Raw genomic sequence first — 20,869 nt, forward strand, 5'->3', positions numbered from 1 at the left:
CTAACCCACACACGCTCAAAAGTACAATCTTGGCTCTCCTAGTGGCCTGTGCCCACTTGGAAATATTCCCATGCACACGAATAAGCTGGAACAGTCACCTGCCTCCTATTCTCAACATGATTCGTACACAAATCAGATAGTTCTCAGTAGCACTCATAACAAGGAACACCCTAAGCTAACATGTCTCACATTGGAATGTATTTGCATAGCAACAATCACACCTACACACACCATAAAAACTATTATCCTGTGTCACCTGGTGACTTATTCCCACGAGGCACCTCTATGCCATCTAGGATTGCGTACACCTGCACAATTATAAGAGGGAGAAGCATGTGATATTTTAACTGTGTCCAAGGACAATGGTACCAAAGATAGCTCTGTCTCTGATGTGGAGCGTGATCAAGAACTGGTGCGTCACTATGCTGTATGTACTCCAGGCCATGCACTGCCACATGTACACCTAGTGAGAATGCTCACTAAGTGATAGTTAGCCTTTGAGCACTGTATATGCTTCCAAGCACCAAGCTCTGCTAATAGCACTTCTGGGCACTGCCTCAGGCTGAATGCCAGTGGCAAAACACAGTTTTGTTCTTATCTTGGTCATTCTGTGATGTCAGGATTATCTCCAGACAAAAATTGAGACTACTCGTGGCCCAATTCATCAATTTCATGTGTTTAAACATACCTGAATCTACTCTCGGATATGTGAGTTTATATTTCTGTCAAAAGGAACAATTTCCCGAGTCTAAGAGCCCGAGTGGGTTTAGGAACCATGATGCCCGCTACTCATGAAGTTCCTACATGGTGCTAACTACCGCACCTACTTTGTTAGTGATTCATCGAATGTTCCACATCCAATAAAGACATTTTTGTCATTAAAAACTCAGGTTAACTTGAAAAATTTTATGTTATCCTTCCCTGGAACTTTATATATCTTATTCCCAACCATGAGATAAAGATTTGCATCTATTACATTCCATATCATCTTTCATCTAGCTAATGAGAAGTGCCACCAGGAAGACTATGATATGATATGATATATATGATAAAGTATATTTAAAAATCATCTTTCAAGAACTTAATATACTAATGGAATATAAATTTCCCATTTTAGTTTTCTCTTAATAAATTTACACAAATAGGACATTAAAATCTCACCAGGTTCTTTGACGGAAACAAATTTGCTGGATGAATTTTTCCATTCTGGTTTTAGAGTGCACTTCTTACTTTGATTTTGGCTTCCAAAATCACTTTTGGATCTAAATATATGTCCCTTTAAAACTGTGTGCGTATACTAAAATGATTTTTGTAGTATTTCTTCAGGCTCCAGCTGCATTTCTTTCTGCCTTTCACTTGTCATCAGTCCTCTGGTCCTTTCCCACTGATTGTATAACTGCTTCAACTTTACCCCGTATCAGTTTTCTTCTCATGTTCAAGAACAAGTTCTTTGAGTCTACTCAGTGGTTTTATAAAACCTATTCATATAAATTCTAATATAATGTGATTGAGAGACAAAGCATCCATTGTTCACAACCAAATTTTACAGTATCTGGTTTTATATGGCAAAGGGTCATGGTTTGCGTAATAGCTTTAAGAACGCAAACCCTTACTAACTGTTAAAGAAATTGATTCCAAACAGGGGATTTTGGGGGAAAATACTTAATAGAATCAGATTACTGAGGAAAACAGAAAAATGGGAAAAAAAAAGAGATGAGGTTCTTTGGTTTTAATATAATCTCTAATGAATCCAATCTTTTTAATATTTGAGTCACAAAAGCAGTAAAGCTTTCCCTTCAAGCTAATAGGAATGGGTAAGACAGAATCGAGTAAAATATATTGCTAAATGGCAATTTCCAAGCCAATATTATTGATGAAAACCTATGACAATTTTTCAGTAATTCAAGTTCCATATGTCCTATAAATGTGACAATTATCATACCAATAAATGAGATCTGAAAATTTTGAAAGCCTATAGTACCTAGCTAGGCGGTATATCTTAGGAATCCAATTTTTCAATGGTTATACAATACTCGTATGAGAGGATGAGAAACTTGGTGGAGTAATGAGAGCTTTGGGTGTGGAGGAAATGCACCCCAAAATTTCAATGAAGTCACTGGCAGCAGTGTGACGGATCGGGTTTAAGGTGATGGAAAAACTGTCTCTTCGGCATTTACTCCTGATGCATGGTGGTTGATCTTACTAGAATTGGTATGGACTGGCAGGGGTCACTTGCTTTAGTTAGATAGGTCCTGCGCCTCACAAGGAACTGGCTATCCTTTGATGTATCTAGCCAATGAATCCTCTATGGATTTAGTCAGTATTGGAAAGAGAAGATGAAAGAATGGCCCCCAGTTCCAGGCATAGTGGGGTGCTAAGAATCTCCCGGTTTATAAACACTAAAGAAAAATTGAATAAAGGTAATTGGAATGTTAGAACCATGAATCATATTGAGAAGTTACAGCAAGTGGAGAGTGAATTTATGAAATATAGTTTGGATATCTTAGCCCTGAGAGAAACACATTGTAAGGGGATTCGTAGGGAAACTTTAGAACAAGGCAATATATATATCTACTCAGGAAGATCAGATGGAGTTAAAATAGAAGGGGTATGAATGATGATAACACCAACAGCAGAAAAGGCAATAACAGAGTGGAGAGCTGTAAATTGTGGATTGTTACTAATAAAGTTTAAAAAAAGCAGTGCAATATAGTTTGCTATGCCCAACAAATGATTTCCCTAAAGAAAGGAAAGATGAATACTATGAAAATCTGCAAGGTGTAATAGATGAGATACCAGAGAGAGATATAAAAATTGTGATTGGCGACTTCTATACTAAAGTTGGAAGAAAAAAACAAGGGATAGATAATGTGAATGGTCTCTAGGGTCTTGGCGAAGTTGCAAGATAAAAATGGAGCACATTTCACAAGTTTTTGCTCAGCAAATAATCTCGTCATTGGAGGTACTCTTTTTTTAGCACAAGAACATTCAAAAGTATACATAGACTTCATCATGTGGCATTTACAAAAATCGGAAAAATCACAATTACCATTAATAAAGAGAGAGGGAGGACTCTGAGAAATGTAAGAAGCTATAGAGGTGCAGATATTGGTAGTGATCACCAGCTCCTCATTGCCACACTGAAATTAAAACTTAAAGGCCCCATCCAACAAAGAGATAGAATAGCTAGGTTTGATACAACTAAGCTTCTAGAAGAAGAGCCCCAAAAAAACATTTGCAATTGAATGTAGGAATCGATTTGCAGTTTTAGAGCCTCTAAGAGACGAAGAGCAGACAATTAATGAAGAATGGTGTGACATTAAGAACGTATATCAGTCAGTTGGTAGTGAAATCTTGGGACACAATAAAAAGGAGACAAACACAGAAATTGATTGTTGAAAGTTTTCGAGGAAGTGATTAAATTACAAGGAAGAGCATGCTATGTATTCCAGTACTGAGAGTGAGGTAAAAAAAAAAGCCAGGAATGACTGGAGAGAATATTTAGACAGTAAAGCAGAAAAGACCGGAAAAGCTATGAATTCAGGAACTGGCTATGTTGTAAGAATTGCTCATAGAATTATCAATGAAATCTTGACTGGGAAAAAGAAGAGGAAGCATATACCCATCAAAAAGAGAGATGGCTCTGTTATAGCTACAGAAGATGAAGAAAGACAACGTTGGAACACGTTATGAATAGGAGATATGAAGGGAATAATTTGATTGATATTCCTGAAGCTGAGGAAGACCTTGATGTGCCCATGAATGAATTCAGTGTGTTTGAAGTCCAAGCTATCCTAAAAAAACTAAAGAGATGGAAAGCCCCTGCATACGATGGAATACCTGCCGAGATGATACTGGCCGAAGATGAAGGAACTCCCAGACTACTTACAAGATTATTTTGTAGAAAGCGACATGAAGAGGCAAAACCTGATGAATGGGAGTTAGGATTGTTGGTGAAAAGAGCAAAGAAAGGAGACCTGACGGATTGCAATAATTACAGAGCCATAACAATTACATCTGTTGTTATGAAAATATATAGTATGCTTATTATAAAGAGACTGGAGAGAAAGATTGATGAAAAACTGAGATGATCAAGCAGCATTTAGAAAAGGTAGAAGTAGCACTGACCAGATTTTCATTTTGAGATGTCTTCTACAGCAATGGATAGAATATAGAAATCCCCTTTTGATTGCATTTGTGGACTACAAAAAAGCCTTTCATAGTGTGCACCGGCCAATTTTGTGGAGAGTCCTGCGTTATGAAATTCCTCATAAATATGTAAATTTGATTAAGTCAAATCATGAGCATAGCAAGTGCAAAGTTAGTGTTAATGGAGTCTTATCAAATAAATTTCCAGTGAAAAGCGGAGTACTCCAAGGGAATGTGTTGTCTCCTATGTTGTTTATCCTCCTCATGAATTTTGTAATGCGTAGAACGGTCAGAGATGGTGGAGAAGGATTGGACTTGATTGGTGATAGGAATTTAGCAGACCTAGAGTATGATGATGATGCTGTCCTTGTTAGCAGAACACCACAGGATTTGCTTACCAGAATGCATGAAATATCACACGAGATTGGCCTCAAGACAAATAGAAGACAGACAGAGACGATGAGAACAGAGCATGAAATGGAAGATGAAATATAATTGGAAGGAGAAAGAATTAATGAGGTAGAATCTCCAATATACGGTGTCTTTAGAATTAGAATTTAGTGTGAGATTGAAAAAAAAATCAGACAATGGCTAGGTTAAGTAAAATTTGGAAATCAAATTGCATTAAATTATATATAAAATAACATCATATATCAGTTTAGTGAGATCAGTGTTACTCTATGGACATGAGTCATGGTATGACAATGAAACAATCTCCAATAGATTTAGTAGATATGAGAACAAAGCCCTCAGAAGGATATTGGGAGTTAGATGGCAGGACAGGATTAGAAATGAAACTATGAGAGAGATGATTAGAGTGCCATATATAGATGGGATTATGATGAGGGGTAGATGGAGATGGTTTGGGCATGCTCTTCGCACTCCTCAAGAGAGACAAGTTCACCAAAAGTTCAGTTGGGCTCCACAGGCCCTAGAAGAGTTGGAAGACCCAGGCCTACATGGCTGAGGACTATGAAGCGCGAAGTAGGATATAATGAATGGAAACGTATTCAATTAAAAGCTCAAGATAGACGACTGGCGAAATGTAACTGAGGCCCTTTGCGTCAATAGGCGTGAGGAGAGGATGACAATATCATTTAGAATATTCATAAAGTTATTTGCTCCTCTGCTTGTGTAAGTATATAACCCGGAAGGAACATAAAAACCACTTACTTTCAAAGAGATAATCCTTAGATTCACTCAACGAACCATTTTCGCTTACGGAAATAATTGTGAAACCGACCACTAGAGAATCCTTTGGTAAAATGTCTTTCATATAACATCCTCCCTTATTTACCGCACAGGTAAAGTCTGGGTTTCCTGATATGATATGACCTTCCATATCCAATGCCAGGACTTCAAAAGCAGTTTTAGTATCATACCTCAAATAAAGATCAAAACTGTCAAGGAGGAGGAGATGCGGATCATCTTCAAGCACTGGAATAAAATAAATCTAATTAAACTCATACAAAAGTAAATACTCCGATAATAATACTTTGTCATTAATTACAATGAGATTAATTCTATCAATAAAAGGTTTCATTATATAATATAACACTTACTTTTAAACATATAGAATATCTACAAAAGAAATCAGGCATCTTTATCTTGAAAAGGATACGCTACTATTTGTTAATTACAAATCCTCTTGTATTTTTCATTATGATTTCTTGTTAAATTTGACTAAATAAGCATTATCCTGTAGTCAATTCTTTTCCACGACTTTCCTAAATTCCAATATTCTAAAAAAAAATTTTAAAACTTGTTTGGTGTAACAAACTTTAAATACATTCCAGTTCCTTAGTACAAACAGTATTAAGGTCTTGCAAACTTTCCTATGGGTCTTAAAAAAGGTTGACATGACATGAGTGATGTTGGTGTAGAGGCTTTAATTACAATACAGATAAGAGCCCTAGTTTTAATATTTTCTTTTTCAATTTATGTATAGTTACTTCACTAAGCACGGAACCCCTTATATGGTTCCTTCATTGTTAACTCCAGGATTCCTATGCCCTGCTAAAATGATTCATCTCAAGGATACTACGATTGGTTTATGTCTGTCTAAAGAGGAATTTTCTTTGTCTCCTAATGTGTACAGGCTATTTACGTCACAGTTTCCCTACTTGTTTTTTGAACCTTCATTCCATTTAATTATGTTAAATATTCTTGCAATTCCAACAAAAAACCAACAGCCATAATTGTAGTCTGCAGGATGGCATAGAATATTACCAAGGTACTATGCAAAGCTTTGTTTATATTTGACAGCAAACGATGAGTAATTATATTCTTTTTTTTCTTTTTTCTTTTGGAATAATCAAGCAATCTTACAAAACTGTTAATGAAATGAGGAAAGTCATTGTAAATAGTTCCTGCAGGTCTTTCTCTTCACATCAAAGCAACAAATGTTTCCTATGTTAATTTCAGTGCCTGAGACTGTGAGACTATGCTAAACTAGCTAAAATATGCACCATATCAACAAATTATAAAAGTAGTCCCAAAATGTGAGAGATATTAAGGTATGCACAATGTGTGAGCACATTTTACCTGTTAGTTAATTCATATCGTCTCACGTGCACCAGAATTTTAGATAAATAGTTTACGGAAGTAAAGTGAGACACAGTGTATCAAGTTTTTCTTCCAAGGACTATTTCCAAACATATTTTCTAATAGAAGGATACATTTCTTAATGGCAAGTAGACAGGTGAGTGCTTAGTCGAGAAACATGAAATTTGGCTGCTTATAGGCTTTACAGGACAAATTATGAAGCATCTGTTTAGGAGGGCAATATACGAACAACAAACCATAAGCTTAATGTATAGGTCTACTGGGCTTTGCAACATTTTCATCGTCATTTCATTATTCCTCTTAAATGTCACTGTTTTGTACTTTTTGAGAACATTATACAAGCATTTTTATCGGTTTAAGCTATTTAGTTCTAATTCATTTTTTATTACTTTCCATTATAAGCCGTTACTCTGTTAAAGCATTATTGCTTTCTTTTCAAATTGCTATATTTTTTTTCATAAGATATTGGGTGGTTATTTTTTTGTGAACAACAACATTAACTTATCTCAGACTTAACTTAGTCCGGCTTTCCTTTGTGATGAAACTCCATTCCCATAACTCAGAATTACTAAACCTTTTCAGTCTCTGTTTTTGTTAGTTAACTTCTGAAAGTTAAATATACAACCCCTAATGTCCGTGGTGGTTCTCTCTCTCTCTCATTATCTAGATGTTTTTAATTTAAAATGAGTTCCCTCATGTTCTATCTTTCCTTATATTAACTTTACAGCGATGCTTTCCTGCCCCCCCCCCCCCCTTTAAAGGAAAGGCCGAGTTCTGCAGGACACACAATATTTGTTTATCATACATTCTCTAAGTATTTGGCGAATCATACATATAGTGTGCATTAATTTTAAAACCCACATTATCGTAAGTTTTTCTGTCAGTGGTAGAACGTTGTTTAGAATTTGTAGCTTTAATAAAATATGGCAAAGGAAAGATGATAAATTGGCTGATGAAGTAAACATCTATAGGTGTAGGCCTAACTTTTATTTAAATTTTTTTTTCTCTTTTCCCCATTCATCTTGTATGTATACCAATAACTAATTATTGTAAATTAAATTAAACTGAACGGTGTATAGTCATATTTCTGTTAGTCTTTTTATACTTTGGTATATTTAGTTTTTTATGAAATTATATAAAAGCATCTTTGACGTGTCAACAACACCCCAAGCTTAAACAATATAAATAGTGTCCCGAAAACGTCTTGAAAGAACGGTTATAACAAAATTCTGGTAAGAAAATAAAAGGGATGGCCGGACAAGGATTTCCAAAAGTGAGCATGAACAGACATCTTATTCTGTAGGTATTGGTTCATACAGATAGAAAACAGTGGAAAAATTAAATAAAAGGGAATAAGGATGATAAGGAATATGAAAGAGAATAAGGATGATAAGGAATATGAAAGAGAATAAGGATAAAACGGAATAATGAACAGTATAAAGAAAAAGCAACAATATTAACAGTAAAAATACTTAAATAGAAAGTATAAACGAATAGGAAACAGAAAAGAGGGAAAAATAGAAGAAACCTTTTAGTCTTTAGCATTAAACAAAACTGATACAGATATAGATGGAAATAATCAATAAGAAGGATTAAGGATAGTAAGGAACAAAAAAATAAGGATGGTACGGAATGATGGCATAAAGAGTAATATAGGGTGAGATGAACAGTGAAAAAGCATGAATAACTGGAATGAAAAGGAAATAAAAATGAGGAAAGAATGGGAGAAGCCTTTTAGCCTTTGCTTGAATTTTTTTCGAAGTAGTTCAATCTATAGATGTAATGGACCTCTGTTTATATTGGTGCCTGACTGTATCCAGTTTAATTTAATGGCCATGGTTAAGTTAATATTCAGTTTACATATATATGTATATATATATATATATATATATATATATATATATATACTGTATATATATATATATATATATATATATATGTGTGTGTGTGTGTGTGTGTGTATATATATATATATATATATATATATATATATATATATATATATATATATATAATATTTATACATATAAATCAAATATAATATATCATACATTATTTATATACTATAGTTATATATACAGCCACCCCTTGATATTCGCGGACTCGGTCATTTGTGATACAAAGAACCGTATGCAGTAACCTATTAAATAAAAAATTATGTATTTTAGGTTTCATGATAAGCACTCTTGTGGTCTAACAATTTCCTTTGCTCACAACACAGCTAATGTATCATATATTATTTATATACTATAGTTATATATGCATCCACCCCTTGATATTCGCGGATTCGGTCATTTCTGATACAGAGAACTGTATAACCTATTAAATAAAAAATTATGTATTCAAGGTTTCATAATAAGCACTCTTACGGCCTAATGATTTCCTTTGCTCATAACACAGCCCTCTATCTCTTGCTTACTCGGCCTTAGTCTTACATCCTCTTATCTCACATGCGTATCTCCCACTTTATAATTTTTTGTGCTGAATCACGTTGTGATGTAAAAAAGTTATAGAGTGATCCCTCGTTTATTGCGATTAATGGGGACCGGAGACACCGCGATAGGTGAAAATCCATGAAGTAGGATTTGGACGCCTCTCCCCCGTAATTTTTGTAGGAGTGTGTGGGTACAAGAATGTTTAAAATACTGTATGAATATATATGCTTTATATACAGTATATCATGCTTAAAACTATTGTATTTAAAGTATAAAATCATTACAGTGCAGAGCTGTAAATACTTATTCCTGTATTTTTTTAGATTGTCGGAGAAAAGGAACAGTGTAACTACTTCAGGACCTGCTAAGAGGCAAAAAAGATCAATTACCATTAAAACTGAATACAAAATACTAAAACAACATGAAGTTGGAATGAAAATTCATTCAATTGTAAGTGGTATGAGCTTGGCTCATTCTATGATTTCTACGATGCTAAAGGACAAGAAACTTTTGAAGGCGACAGCGAAACCATAATGAAAACAATCGGCAACTGTCGTTGTTAAAATACGTATTAAATTGGTATTAAAAAGTACAAATATGAATAAAAAAAAGCTCAGTTAACATTGGGAAACCAGAATTATTTTGAACTTCTTTCAGTACGTAAACATAAGATGTCGACTAAAGGCCGATTCACACTGCACCGTCAGGTCACGTCACCATTCCATCAAAATTTCTTCCGTGTAAATAAATAGACATGGTCACACTAAACAGTTCGTCACTGTCACAGCCCCTATTCTTTCCAAGAATATTTTTACATGACATGACGGTGCAGTTTTTCACTTGTTGTAATTGCTTCCTGAAATATAGAGTTTTTCTTGGTCAGATTTCCCTTTATCCTGTTTAAGGAATCATTAAAATTTGAATTTTTACATTCGTAAGTACTTGAAAAAATTTTTTTCGTCATCTTCCAGTTTTTTGTACAGAATCCAGTATTCTCCTTCAACTTTCCTTTTCATCAAGGCTTTGTTTACACATAACCGCTTTTTTTCAGAGCCGAAATCCTCTTTATCTAATAGAAGTGCAATTATTGCAAGCATCTTTGTCTGAAATCTGTGAGGCTTCATGCCTGCTTGGTGGATGTGTGGGAACTGGTCGTTGCTGTTAAGTAGGCCATACGCGCTGATGTGACCGTAATTAGCACGAACTGGCCAATCCTATGTGTGTCTGGGGGGGGGGGGTAAACATTAAAAACCCGGCGTGACTAGCCTGTCCTCTCTTCTTTTTATAATTTTTAACCGGACAGGCTAGTCCCGCTGCGATTAGCAGTATCCACTGCCAGCCTCTTACGTGTGTGGGGACCGAATGGCATGGCAACTAGGTTGACTCGCCTATTTTGATAAATACAGTATCATTATACGATCATACTTTGTCTCCTGATACGAGAGCTTCTCATGATATAATGATAAACTGATTGCTTTTCACTATCTTCTCACTTATTTCTGTATTGAAATAATTTTTGTTTTATCATTGTTGTATTACAGGAGATTTATCTTTCTCTCTTTCCCCAATGTCAAAAGATTAATGGGGGCACTAACCTTGTACAGGTGAAGTAGGTTGGAGAGAGTAGAGAACTTTAGACGAGTAATCCAGGTGTAGGATTAACAAAGATTTTATCCGACCTATCTCACAAGATAAGACCCACAGAGTCAAACATGATGTGTAAGAGATGCTATTAAAATCTACTCAGAATTTTTTCTTCAAATAGTATAAATTTTCTTCAAATAGACATGCATGCATCTAACACTTCATGTCTTTCAGTTTGTTATTAATTTCACTTAAAATAATCAATTGCTCTCTTCTCTATCGATGATTTTGTTCATGGAAATAAGCACAGAATGTATCTATTTTAATGTTCTTAAAATGTATTACTTTAATTGTCCATTACTTCTCTTTTACTTTTCTTATTTCCTTTCCTCACTGGGCTACTTTTCCCTGCTGGAGCCCTTGTACCCATAGTGTCTAAACTCAAGTATTGTAGAGTTTGGTCAATTCAAGATGATAAACCAGAACAGTATTTCATCCGCTCAATAGAGAAAAATAATGAAGGCCTAAAATATGGATAGATGATAAATTAAGCAGCGGCCGGTCATTCTACTTTTGTAAACTATGTATATTTTCTCTCTGCCAACATATATACAATCCTTTTTAATGTCTATAAATTAACACGGAAGCCTAATGAAAAGTGTAGTCGTCCATCAGCATGAGATGATCTCCAGAAAGGTCCAAAAATCCTTATAGTATATTTCTCCCAGTAGGTATTTAAGCTCTCAGATTAAGAGGGATAAACGGAAAAGGTAGTCCTATAAGGACTTCAAGAGAAGTAAGTACATTTTTTTACTCTATAATAACGATAGGGAATGACAATGACGTTCCTTCATACTTCAAGTCAGATTTCATATATTTATATAAAGTTAAAAAAAAAGTAAAAAGTACCAACATTTGGCATTTTCAAAATTAGTTGTACCAATTGTACTTGATACCCCGTAATGTACCAAATTTGGTACACAAGTACTAAAAAACGTAACCATGTAGGCTTAATACTGAGTGCCCAAGAGACGGCCTTGGCCCAGCCCTTTTGAACTAAGCATGCAAGTCCTTGGAGTGTGCAAGCATTTTTCACAGGACAGGAGCGCCACTCCAGTCCAGCAGGACAAACCTTACGGCCATACGTGATGAGACGATGACGTGATGAATAGTGTGAATACATAGCATGGTTGACGGAACAGTGACGTCACGTGATTTGATAGTGACGATGCAGTGTGAATCAGCCTCAAAACTAAAGATCAGCTGACGAAAACAAATGTGTTTTAAGCCTTGCTTAGTATCGAAGATAAGATAAAATAAAGTTTAGAATTATTCATTGTATAACTTTTAGTTGAGACCTTGTACAGAAACATATTTTATTTGTTACACACACACAGAGAGAGAGAGAGAGAGAGAGAGAGAGAGAGAGAGAGAGAGAGAGAGAGAGAGAGAGAGAGAGAGAGAGAGAGAGTTGTTCAAAGTCTGCGAATCAAGCGCCACAAAACCTATAAAATCTAAAGTTTTTCAAGTATATTGGTAGACCCAGGTGAGGTGATTGATAATAAATGTAATCAAACCATATTTCCTTAACATTTTATTGACATAATTTCATAATAAATAGCCTATTTGAGGAAAAATTCCACATCAACAATGAAATCAACTTTTAACTTAGGCGAGTCCAGAGACCAGATGACATATGTAAACATAGAGATGTGGTTACAACTTCTCGGTAACCTTTATCTCTCTCTAAAACCTTTCGATAATTTTAATGGTAGTGTAAATGATGGTATGTTAAAGCATTATTTTTGTGTTATACAGTGTATATAAAAACGCTATTTTTAGTTTCCCTGTGCGTTTTCAAGGTTTTCACACGTACGCTAGGTTTATCGGCAATGAATCTGTAACGAGGCGGCAATATTTTCTGTAATATATTCTAAACAATATAGATTTTGTTTGCAAAAATTTATCTTTGTGTAGTGCAGGGTATATAAAGCTACCCCCTCTCTCTCTCTCTCTCTCTCTCTCTCTCTCTCTCTCTCTCTCTCTCTCTCTCTCTCTCTCTCTAACAAATAAAATCTTAGTTTACATTTGCCAATCCTGACTTTAAGAATGAAATTAACATAACGATACCTCTGGTTGTGGTTGATTAAATACGAGGGAGGTCCGTTACAACTCCAATCCCAGTGAGTTATTGTAAACATGTTCGCTGACGCTGGTTCGCTATTCCATCCTGTGATCCTGTAGCAGCCATCGTATGGAACATGGCCTCACATGAAGTGGGTGAGATTGAAAAGTAACAGGCAGGTCCATCAGGATGACATGGCTATCCGACCGAAAAAATAGATTTTTCCCATGTCAAAATCCCTTTTTTTGGCTCAAGCCTTGTCGTCCTGATGGAAGTGTACCAGAGAATTAAAATTCTCAGTTGTGGCAAATTAGAGTTTCAACCACCAACGTGCTCTTTAGTGTCAACCTGACTAATCATAGAAGACTTGGAATCGTTCTACAAGTAGTGTATCTCAACACGTATTGACCAAGAAATAGTCTGTTAAAAGGAGGGTTAAAAATAGAGGTGCACAACTTTTTATTTAGGAAAAAGTAGGTCCATATAAAGGAAACATAAAAAGACGTATAATCTTTTTATTATTTCCAAAAGCATAAGAATGTAACAACATTGGTGCAGTAATATTTAGATTTTTTGTGCTTATAACCAGAGATGATTACCCCCATAAACATCATATAGATTAGAATAGTAAGATCATTTCACATAATAAAGATAAGATCACCTTTTGACCCTTCAATATAAACATATTTTATAACACAATGCAAATTAAAAGAACATTCAACCCACACTAGGAACACTGTAGTAGTCCCATATTATGAAGTCCATAGGAGTCCATGCACAACACTAAGAAGCTGGTTTAATCACACAACCAGCTGCCACAACAAAGTGTTTAATTTCTTCCAATTGTTGCAAGTAATGTTTGAAAAACACTCTTGAAGATTTCCATCCAGTGTGAGCTTGTAAGCCTTCGAAGGACATATACTGGAAGAAGTTTAAAGAAGAGCCAACTTTCCTAGGAACATGATCCGATAGCATACTATCCGGGTCAGCCCTTCTGATAAAATAGGTGAGTATGGACCTTAGCTGTTTCAAAGAAACATTAGATCCTGTTGTTTCCCCTTTAAAAAGTTGTCCACCTTTAAAGGGCTCACTCTTTGACAGGTAAGCTTTCAGGCATTCCAGAGGGCACAGAGAGGGATCTTTCTTTAGAGGGACGATCTTCCAAGACCACCAATGTTTCGTTGGGAGTTCATTTTTAGCCAGGAAAGCAGAAGCTGGATATAAATCAACTTCTCCCGGCTCGGAGAATTTGATGAGGCCATCATCCCTTGATAATGCCACAATCTCGCTGACTCTAGCACCGAAAGCCATAGCTAGTAAAAAGAAAGATTTTTGGGTAAGATCCCTCAAAGAAGCAGAATGGTTATCAATTGAGAAGGCTAAGTGCTAGACTTTGTCCAAAGATCATGAGATGGTTTTGGGGGGAGCATTTGGTTTCAGTTTAGCACAATCCTTCAGGATCTTATTGAATAGTTCGCTGTTGAGTTCTATATCAAACGCATAAGAGATAAGTCTGGTTAGGGCTGATTTACATGAGGAAATAGTTGTGGAGGCCATATCCTGTTCATGTAGTGTAATAAAGAATGATAAAAAGAAGTCCATTGTAATTGAAGTGGGCATGTTTCTTAACAAACTCAACTCACTTCTTCCACGAGGACAAGTATTGTCTTTCTGTAGTAGAGGACTTGTATTTCTTCTATGAAATCAATCCTTTCCTTCAAAACTCCGTATTTTCTTCTAGCAGCTAGGACGAGAAAATCATGAGCTGAAGGTTGTTCGTTACCCAGGAGGAAGCGAAGACAATCTCCTGTTGAACATCCTGGGACAGCATTGGTGTTGGCAGAGTAATCTGCCGAGGTTTGAGATCTTGAAAAAGAGAGTACCAAATGTTCTTGGGCCAATTTGGGGCCACTAATGCTGCTGTCCCATTGAAGGCCCATAGCTTGTCCAGGAGCTTCACTAACAGATTAAACAGTGGAAAAAGCTTAATGTAAGTCCACTGGTTCCAATCCAGTGACATCACATCTATCCTCACTGCTTCCACATTTAAATTTGGTGCTACATACTGGGGAAGCTTCTTGATGAAGCTCATCGCAAAGAGATCTACTTGCAGTTCTGGGACTTGCTCCAGAACGAAAAAGAATGATTTTTCGTCCAGACCCCATTCTGTTTCCAGAGGCTTGAATCTTGACAGGACGTCTGCCGTCACATTGCGAACCCCTTCTATAAATACATATATATATATATATATATATATATATATATATATATATATATATATATATATTTATATATAGATATATATGTATGTATATATGTATATACATGTATATATCTGTATATCTATATATACTGGCCATTCTGACAAAGTGAGTATGGCCAGTATTACGTGATTGATATGTGGAGATCTCGAACCCTGTCTGTTAATGCCTTGAACTATCATCTTGCTGTAGAAAAGTAACTTGATGTGTGATCTCTTCTTCGGGTTCAATCTCTTCAGAGAAAGAAACACTCCCATGACTTCCAGAATGTTGATATGTAATTGTTGAAATGAAACTGGCCACTGACCCTGCATCTTCTTGGTGGGGTATGATACCCCCAACCCTGTTCTGAGGCATCCATTTAGATTGTCACTGATGGAGGAGAAAACTGTACAGGGACCCCAGCTGTTTGCACAGTAAAGCCGGGGTTTATGTGCGATGATCACTTTGAGCATATGATGCCTTTCTTCTCCAGACTCTGTTGGCATCCTTGAGTCTTACTTTTAGGATTGGGTTTGTAACCGCTACAAATTGTAGCGAGCCCTAGACTCTTTCATGATGACGGCTGGTATCGTGACTTACGACGAAATCACGATAGTGTATATATAAAGACCAGTAAACAGTCATTTATCTTTTATTTTGTGAGGGAAATATTATGAACATTATGCAATGTGAGATGCGTAGAAAATTATAATTGTTGTATTGAATTATTTTGTAATAATATAATATTTCTTTTTGTCGAAGTTTTTGGAAGGCAAAATATATCAAATAGTTGTTTGACTCTAAGCAATCGTTAACGAGTTGTTAGTGTTTGTTTTGACGAATGCGGGTCGCGCCTGCGTAGATCCTCAGTCGTCTTTGAGTAATATAACTCAGAAGGAGTTAGTACCGGCTCACGTACGTGACAGTGAGGGTTATAGTTACCTTACGGTATCTCAGGGGAGGGAAGGAATTAACACACCCACGAGAGGAGTTCTTATCATCATGGATTAAAAGCTAAGTCAAGGTTTTATAAGTGTTTTGTTATGTTAGTGATATTGAAGGGCATGCATGCACGTTAGATATCGTTACTGACAGACATTTGTAAAATAGGACTGTACTTCGGGTTGCCGGATAGGAAATGTTACAATGAATAGTTAAGGTTAGTAATAAATGTGAATATTTTTATTCCTGGTCAAATAATGATTTAAACAACGCAATGTCTCGATTTATTGAATGATAGGAACAGAAAAGAATCCTTGAAAATCTGTTAAAGAACCTGGTAATATGCAAACCAAATTAGGGTAAGTTTAGGTTTTCATATTTATTGAAGATTCTATATGTTTACTATTTTGGATTCTTTTGAGTAAATATAGCTGGTGATCGTCTTCGACTGAAGCAGACACCTGACAGATCTTAATATTTCCTTCCTCTTATACTGAGGCAGAGAAAGGATACGTGGCTTTAAATCCCAGTGTAGACCTAGCCCCTGGAATTGTTGAGCTAGAGATAACCTGGACTTCTCGTGGTTGATTTGGAAGCCCAAGGGTTGAAGAAATTCAATAACTTCCAAATCTGCTAGAAAACACTCCGACCTCATCACAGCCCAAACTAACCAGTCGTCAAGGTATACCATCACTTAAAGACCTTTGTTCCTGATTTGTTGAACAATGGTCTCGACTAGTTTTGTGAAAATCTTTGGAGCTATGCTGAGCCCAAAAAGCATAGCTTTGAATATGTAGGCCTTTCTTGCCAGTCTGAAACCAAGTTAGGCGGAGAAGTGCCGACCTATCATAAGATGACAATAAGTGTCGGTAAGATCTATGGAGATTGTGTAAGCCCCGTGGGGTAGTAGGGCCCGTTATTGTGAGAGAGTTGGCATCTGGAACTTGTCGTCCTGAATTAATTTGTTTACAGGGGATAAGTCCAGAATGTTTGAAGAGTGTTCGAATCTTTCTTTGGCACGCTGAATAAACGTCCTAAAAAGTTCATGAATTTTGTGCAATGGATAACTCCCCTCTGGAGGAGATCCTGCACATATTCTTCCAAGAATGGAGTTGTGGGTTGAAAAACTTCTTGAACTGTGGTGGCTTCTGTCTCCATTCCAGATTTGTCCTTTTGAGACTATGCCGTGTGCCCAATGATTGATTTTCTATTGATCCTTGATAGAGTCTTCCCCCTATTGCAAGCTCCTCATTGATGTTTTGAAGAACCTGCTCCTTTATGCGACCTGCCTCTATTTCCTCGGCCCCTATATTGGCCACCTCTTCCGGACATTCCCTTTCCATCTGCCTTTTTCCCTTGAGCTTCGATATTATTATTATTACTAGCTAAGCTACAACCCAAGTTGGAAAAGCAAGATGCTATAAGCCCAAGGGCTCCAACAAAGAAAAATACCCCAGTGAGGAAAGGAAATAAGGAAATAAATAAATGATGAGAATATATTAACAATATATCATTCTAAAAACAGTAACAGCGTCAAAACAGATAAATATAAACTATTAACATCAAAAACAGATATGGGTTAATGTGGTTGTGGTCCATTCATAAACATGTTGAATGCTGGAGACTATGTCATATACTGCTGGGAACCGCATACACCGTCTGGGAAATAGTGGCAACTGTGGCAGTCGCTGCAGGAAATGTTTTCTTGCCTTATAAGGGTCTCCTGGGCTTCTTCCCTTTAGGTTATGGTCCTTCTCCCGGGGTAAATTTCCTTTTAAAGGACATGACCCATAGATATATCTGTATATAGATATACAGATATATATATATATATATATATATATATATATATATATATATATATATATATAGATAGATATACAGATATATATATATATATATATATATATATATATATATATATATTTACATATATTAATGAACATAATATATATATATATACATATATATACATATATATATAATATATATATATATATATATACATATACATATATATACATATATATACATATATATAAATATAATACATATGTGTATATATATTTATTTATATTATATATATATATATATATATATATATATATATATATATATATATATAGATATACAGATATATACATATATAATATATATATATATATATATATATATATATATATATATATATATATATATATATACCGTGCTAGGCGGTATATCTTAGCAATCCATGTTTCCCACCTGTTATACTCGTATCAGTGGATGAGCAACTTGGTAGAGTAATGAGAGCTTTGGGTGTGGATGAAGATTTAGAGTGACAAATGGGGATTAAGGCGATGAACAAACTTTCTCTTCATTTTTTACTCCTGATGCCTGGTGGTTGATCTTACTAGAATTAGCGGTCGAGCGTTTGTTTACACGTAGTAGGGTCCATACCGTGCTAGACAATATATCTTAGCAATCTATGTTTATCAACGGTTATATAATTGGAGGAGCAGCCTGGTGGAGTAACAAGAACTTGGGGTGTGGAGGAATTGCCGCCCTAAACCTGATGAAGTCACTGGCAGCAGGGTGGCGGATTGGGTTTAAGACAATAGACAGACTGTCTTTTCGGCTTCTACTCCTGATGCCTGATGGTTGATCATACTGTAATTATTGTGAACTGGCAGGGGTCACTTGCCTTAGTTAGATAGGCACTGCGCATCGTAAGGAACTAGTTATCCTTTGATCTACATAACCAATGAATCTTCTATGGATTTAGTCAGTCATGGAAAGAGAAGATGAAAGAATGGCCCCCATCCCGGGCATAGCAGGGTGCTGAGAATCTCCCGGTTTATAACAATAATAATAATCATAATAATAATCATAATAATAATCATAATAATAATAATAATAATATTATTGAAAATAGGTAATTGGAATGTTAGAACCATGAATCAGATTGGCGACTTCAATGGTAAAGTTGAAAGGAATAATCAAGGGATAAAGAATGTGATGGGTGTCCAGGGTCTTGGCAAAGTTGAAAATGAAAATGGAGCACATTTCATAAGCTTTTGTTCAGCCAACAATCTTGTAATTGGATGTACTCATTTTCAACACAAGAACATCCTCAAGTACACATGGACATCACCGTATGGGAATTACAAAAATAAAAAATAGATTACATTGCCATTAATAAAGAGAGAAGGAGGACTCTGAGAAATGTAAGAAGCTATAAAGATGCGGATATTGGTAGTGATCACAAGCTCCTCTTTGCCACACTGAAATTAAAGCTGAAAGTGATAATAATAATAATAATAATAATAATAATAATAATAATAATAATAATAATAATAATAATAATAATAATAATAATAAAGTGCCCAACAAAATGGTAGATAGAATATATAGGTTTAAAACAACTAAACTTTTAGAAGAGCACAGAGAAACATTTGCAATTGAATGCAGGAAATCGATTTGCAGTCTTAGAGACTTTAAGAGACGAAGAGCAGATAATTAATGAAGATTGGTGTGATATTAAGAACATATATCAGTCAGCTGGTAGTGAAGTCTTGGGACATGCAGTTACAAGGAGAAAGGCATGGATATCATAAGATACTTGGGATACTATAAAAAGGAGAGAAAAACAGAAATTGATTGTTGAAAGTTCTAAAGGAAGTGAGGAAGTAATGAAAATTACAAGGTAGAGCATGCCAAGTACAGTATTTCAGTACTGATAGTGAGGTCAAAAGAAAAGCTCAGAATGACAGGAGAGAATATTTAGACAGTTAAGCAGAAGAGGCTGACAAAGCTATGAATTCAGGAAGTGGCTATGGTGTAAGAATTGCTCATAGACTTATTAATGAAATCTCTATAGGGGCAAAGAAGAAGAAGCATATACACATCAAAAAGAGATGGATCTGTTATAACAACAGAAGATGAAGAAAGACAACGCTGGATGGAACACTTTAGTGAGGTTATGAATAGGAGATATGAAGGGAATAATTTGGATAATATACCTGAAGCTGAGGAAGACCTTGATGTGCCCATGAATAAATTCAGTGTGTTTGAAGTTGAAGCTATCCTAAAAAACTAAAGAGAAGGAAAGCCCCTGGATATGATGGAATAACTGCGAATATGATACTGGCCAAAAATGAAGTGATTCACAGATTGCTTACAAGATTATTTTGTAGAATGTGGCATGAAGAGGAAAAACCTGATGAATGGGAGTTAGGAGTGTTGGTGAAAATGGCTATAAAATGAGACTTGACTGATTGCAATAATTACAGAGGCATAACACTTACATCAGTTGTTATAAAAATACATAATGAGCTTATTCTAAAGAGATTCGAGAGAAAAACTGATGAAAAGCTGAGATGAACAAGCAGGATTTAGAAAGGGTAGAAGTTGTACTGACCAAATTTTCATTTTGAGACATGTTGTAGAGCAATGCATAGAATATAGAAATCCACTTTTGATGGCATTTGTGGACTATGAAAAAGCCTTTGATAGTGTGCACCAACCAATTTTATGGAGAGTCCTGCATTATTATGGAACTCCTCTTAAATATGTAAATTCAATTAAGTCTGTTCATGAGCACAGCAAGTGCAAAGTTAATGTTAATGGAGACTTATCAAATGAATTGCCGGTGAACAGCAGAGTACTCCAAGAGAATATGTTGTCACCTATGTTGTTTATCCTCCTCAAGGATTTTGAAATATGTAGAACAGTCGGAGATGGTAGAGAAGGATTGGACTGGATTAGTGATAGGAATTTAGCAGACCTAGAGTATGCTGATTTCCAACAATACGGCCTTTTGAAAGCTTTCATTTGAATGCATTGGA

The 20,869-nt window shown here is 35.6% G+C and overlaps 1 protein-coding gene across 1 annotated transcript in view; it reads right to left on the reverse strand.

Annotated features, from left to right (window-relative positions):
- Positions 1-20,869, reverse strand: part of LOC137627122 (uncharacterized) — a 285,574-nt gene that overhangs the window by 40,685 nt on the left and 224,020 nt on the right. Inside the window, exon 9 of the mRNA XM_068358167.1 lies at positions 5,323-5,586. Coding sequence (XP_068214268.1) covers positions 5,323-5,586 — 264 coding nt within the window. The remainder of the gene's footprint in view (positions 1-5,322; positions 5,587-20,869) is intronic.

Source organism: Palaemon carinicauda, chromosome 2 (genome assembly GCF_036898095.1).
Source record: "Palaemon carinicauda isolate YSFRI2023 chromosome 2, ASM3689809v2, whole genome shotgun sequence".
In the NCBI taxonomy this organism is placed as follows: Eukaryota; Metazoa; Arthropoda; class Malacostraca; order Decapoda; family Palaemonidae; genus Palaemon; species Palaemon carinicauda.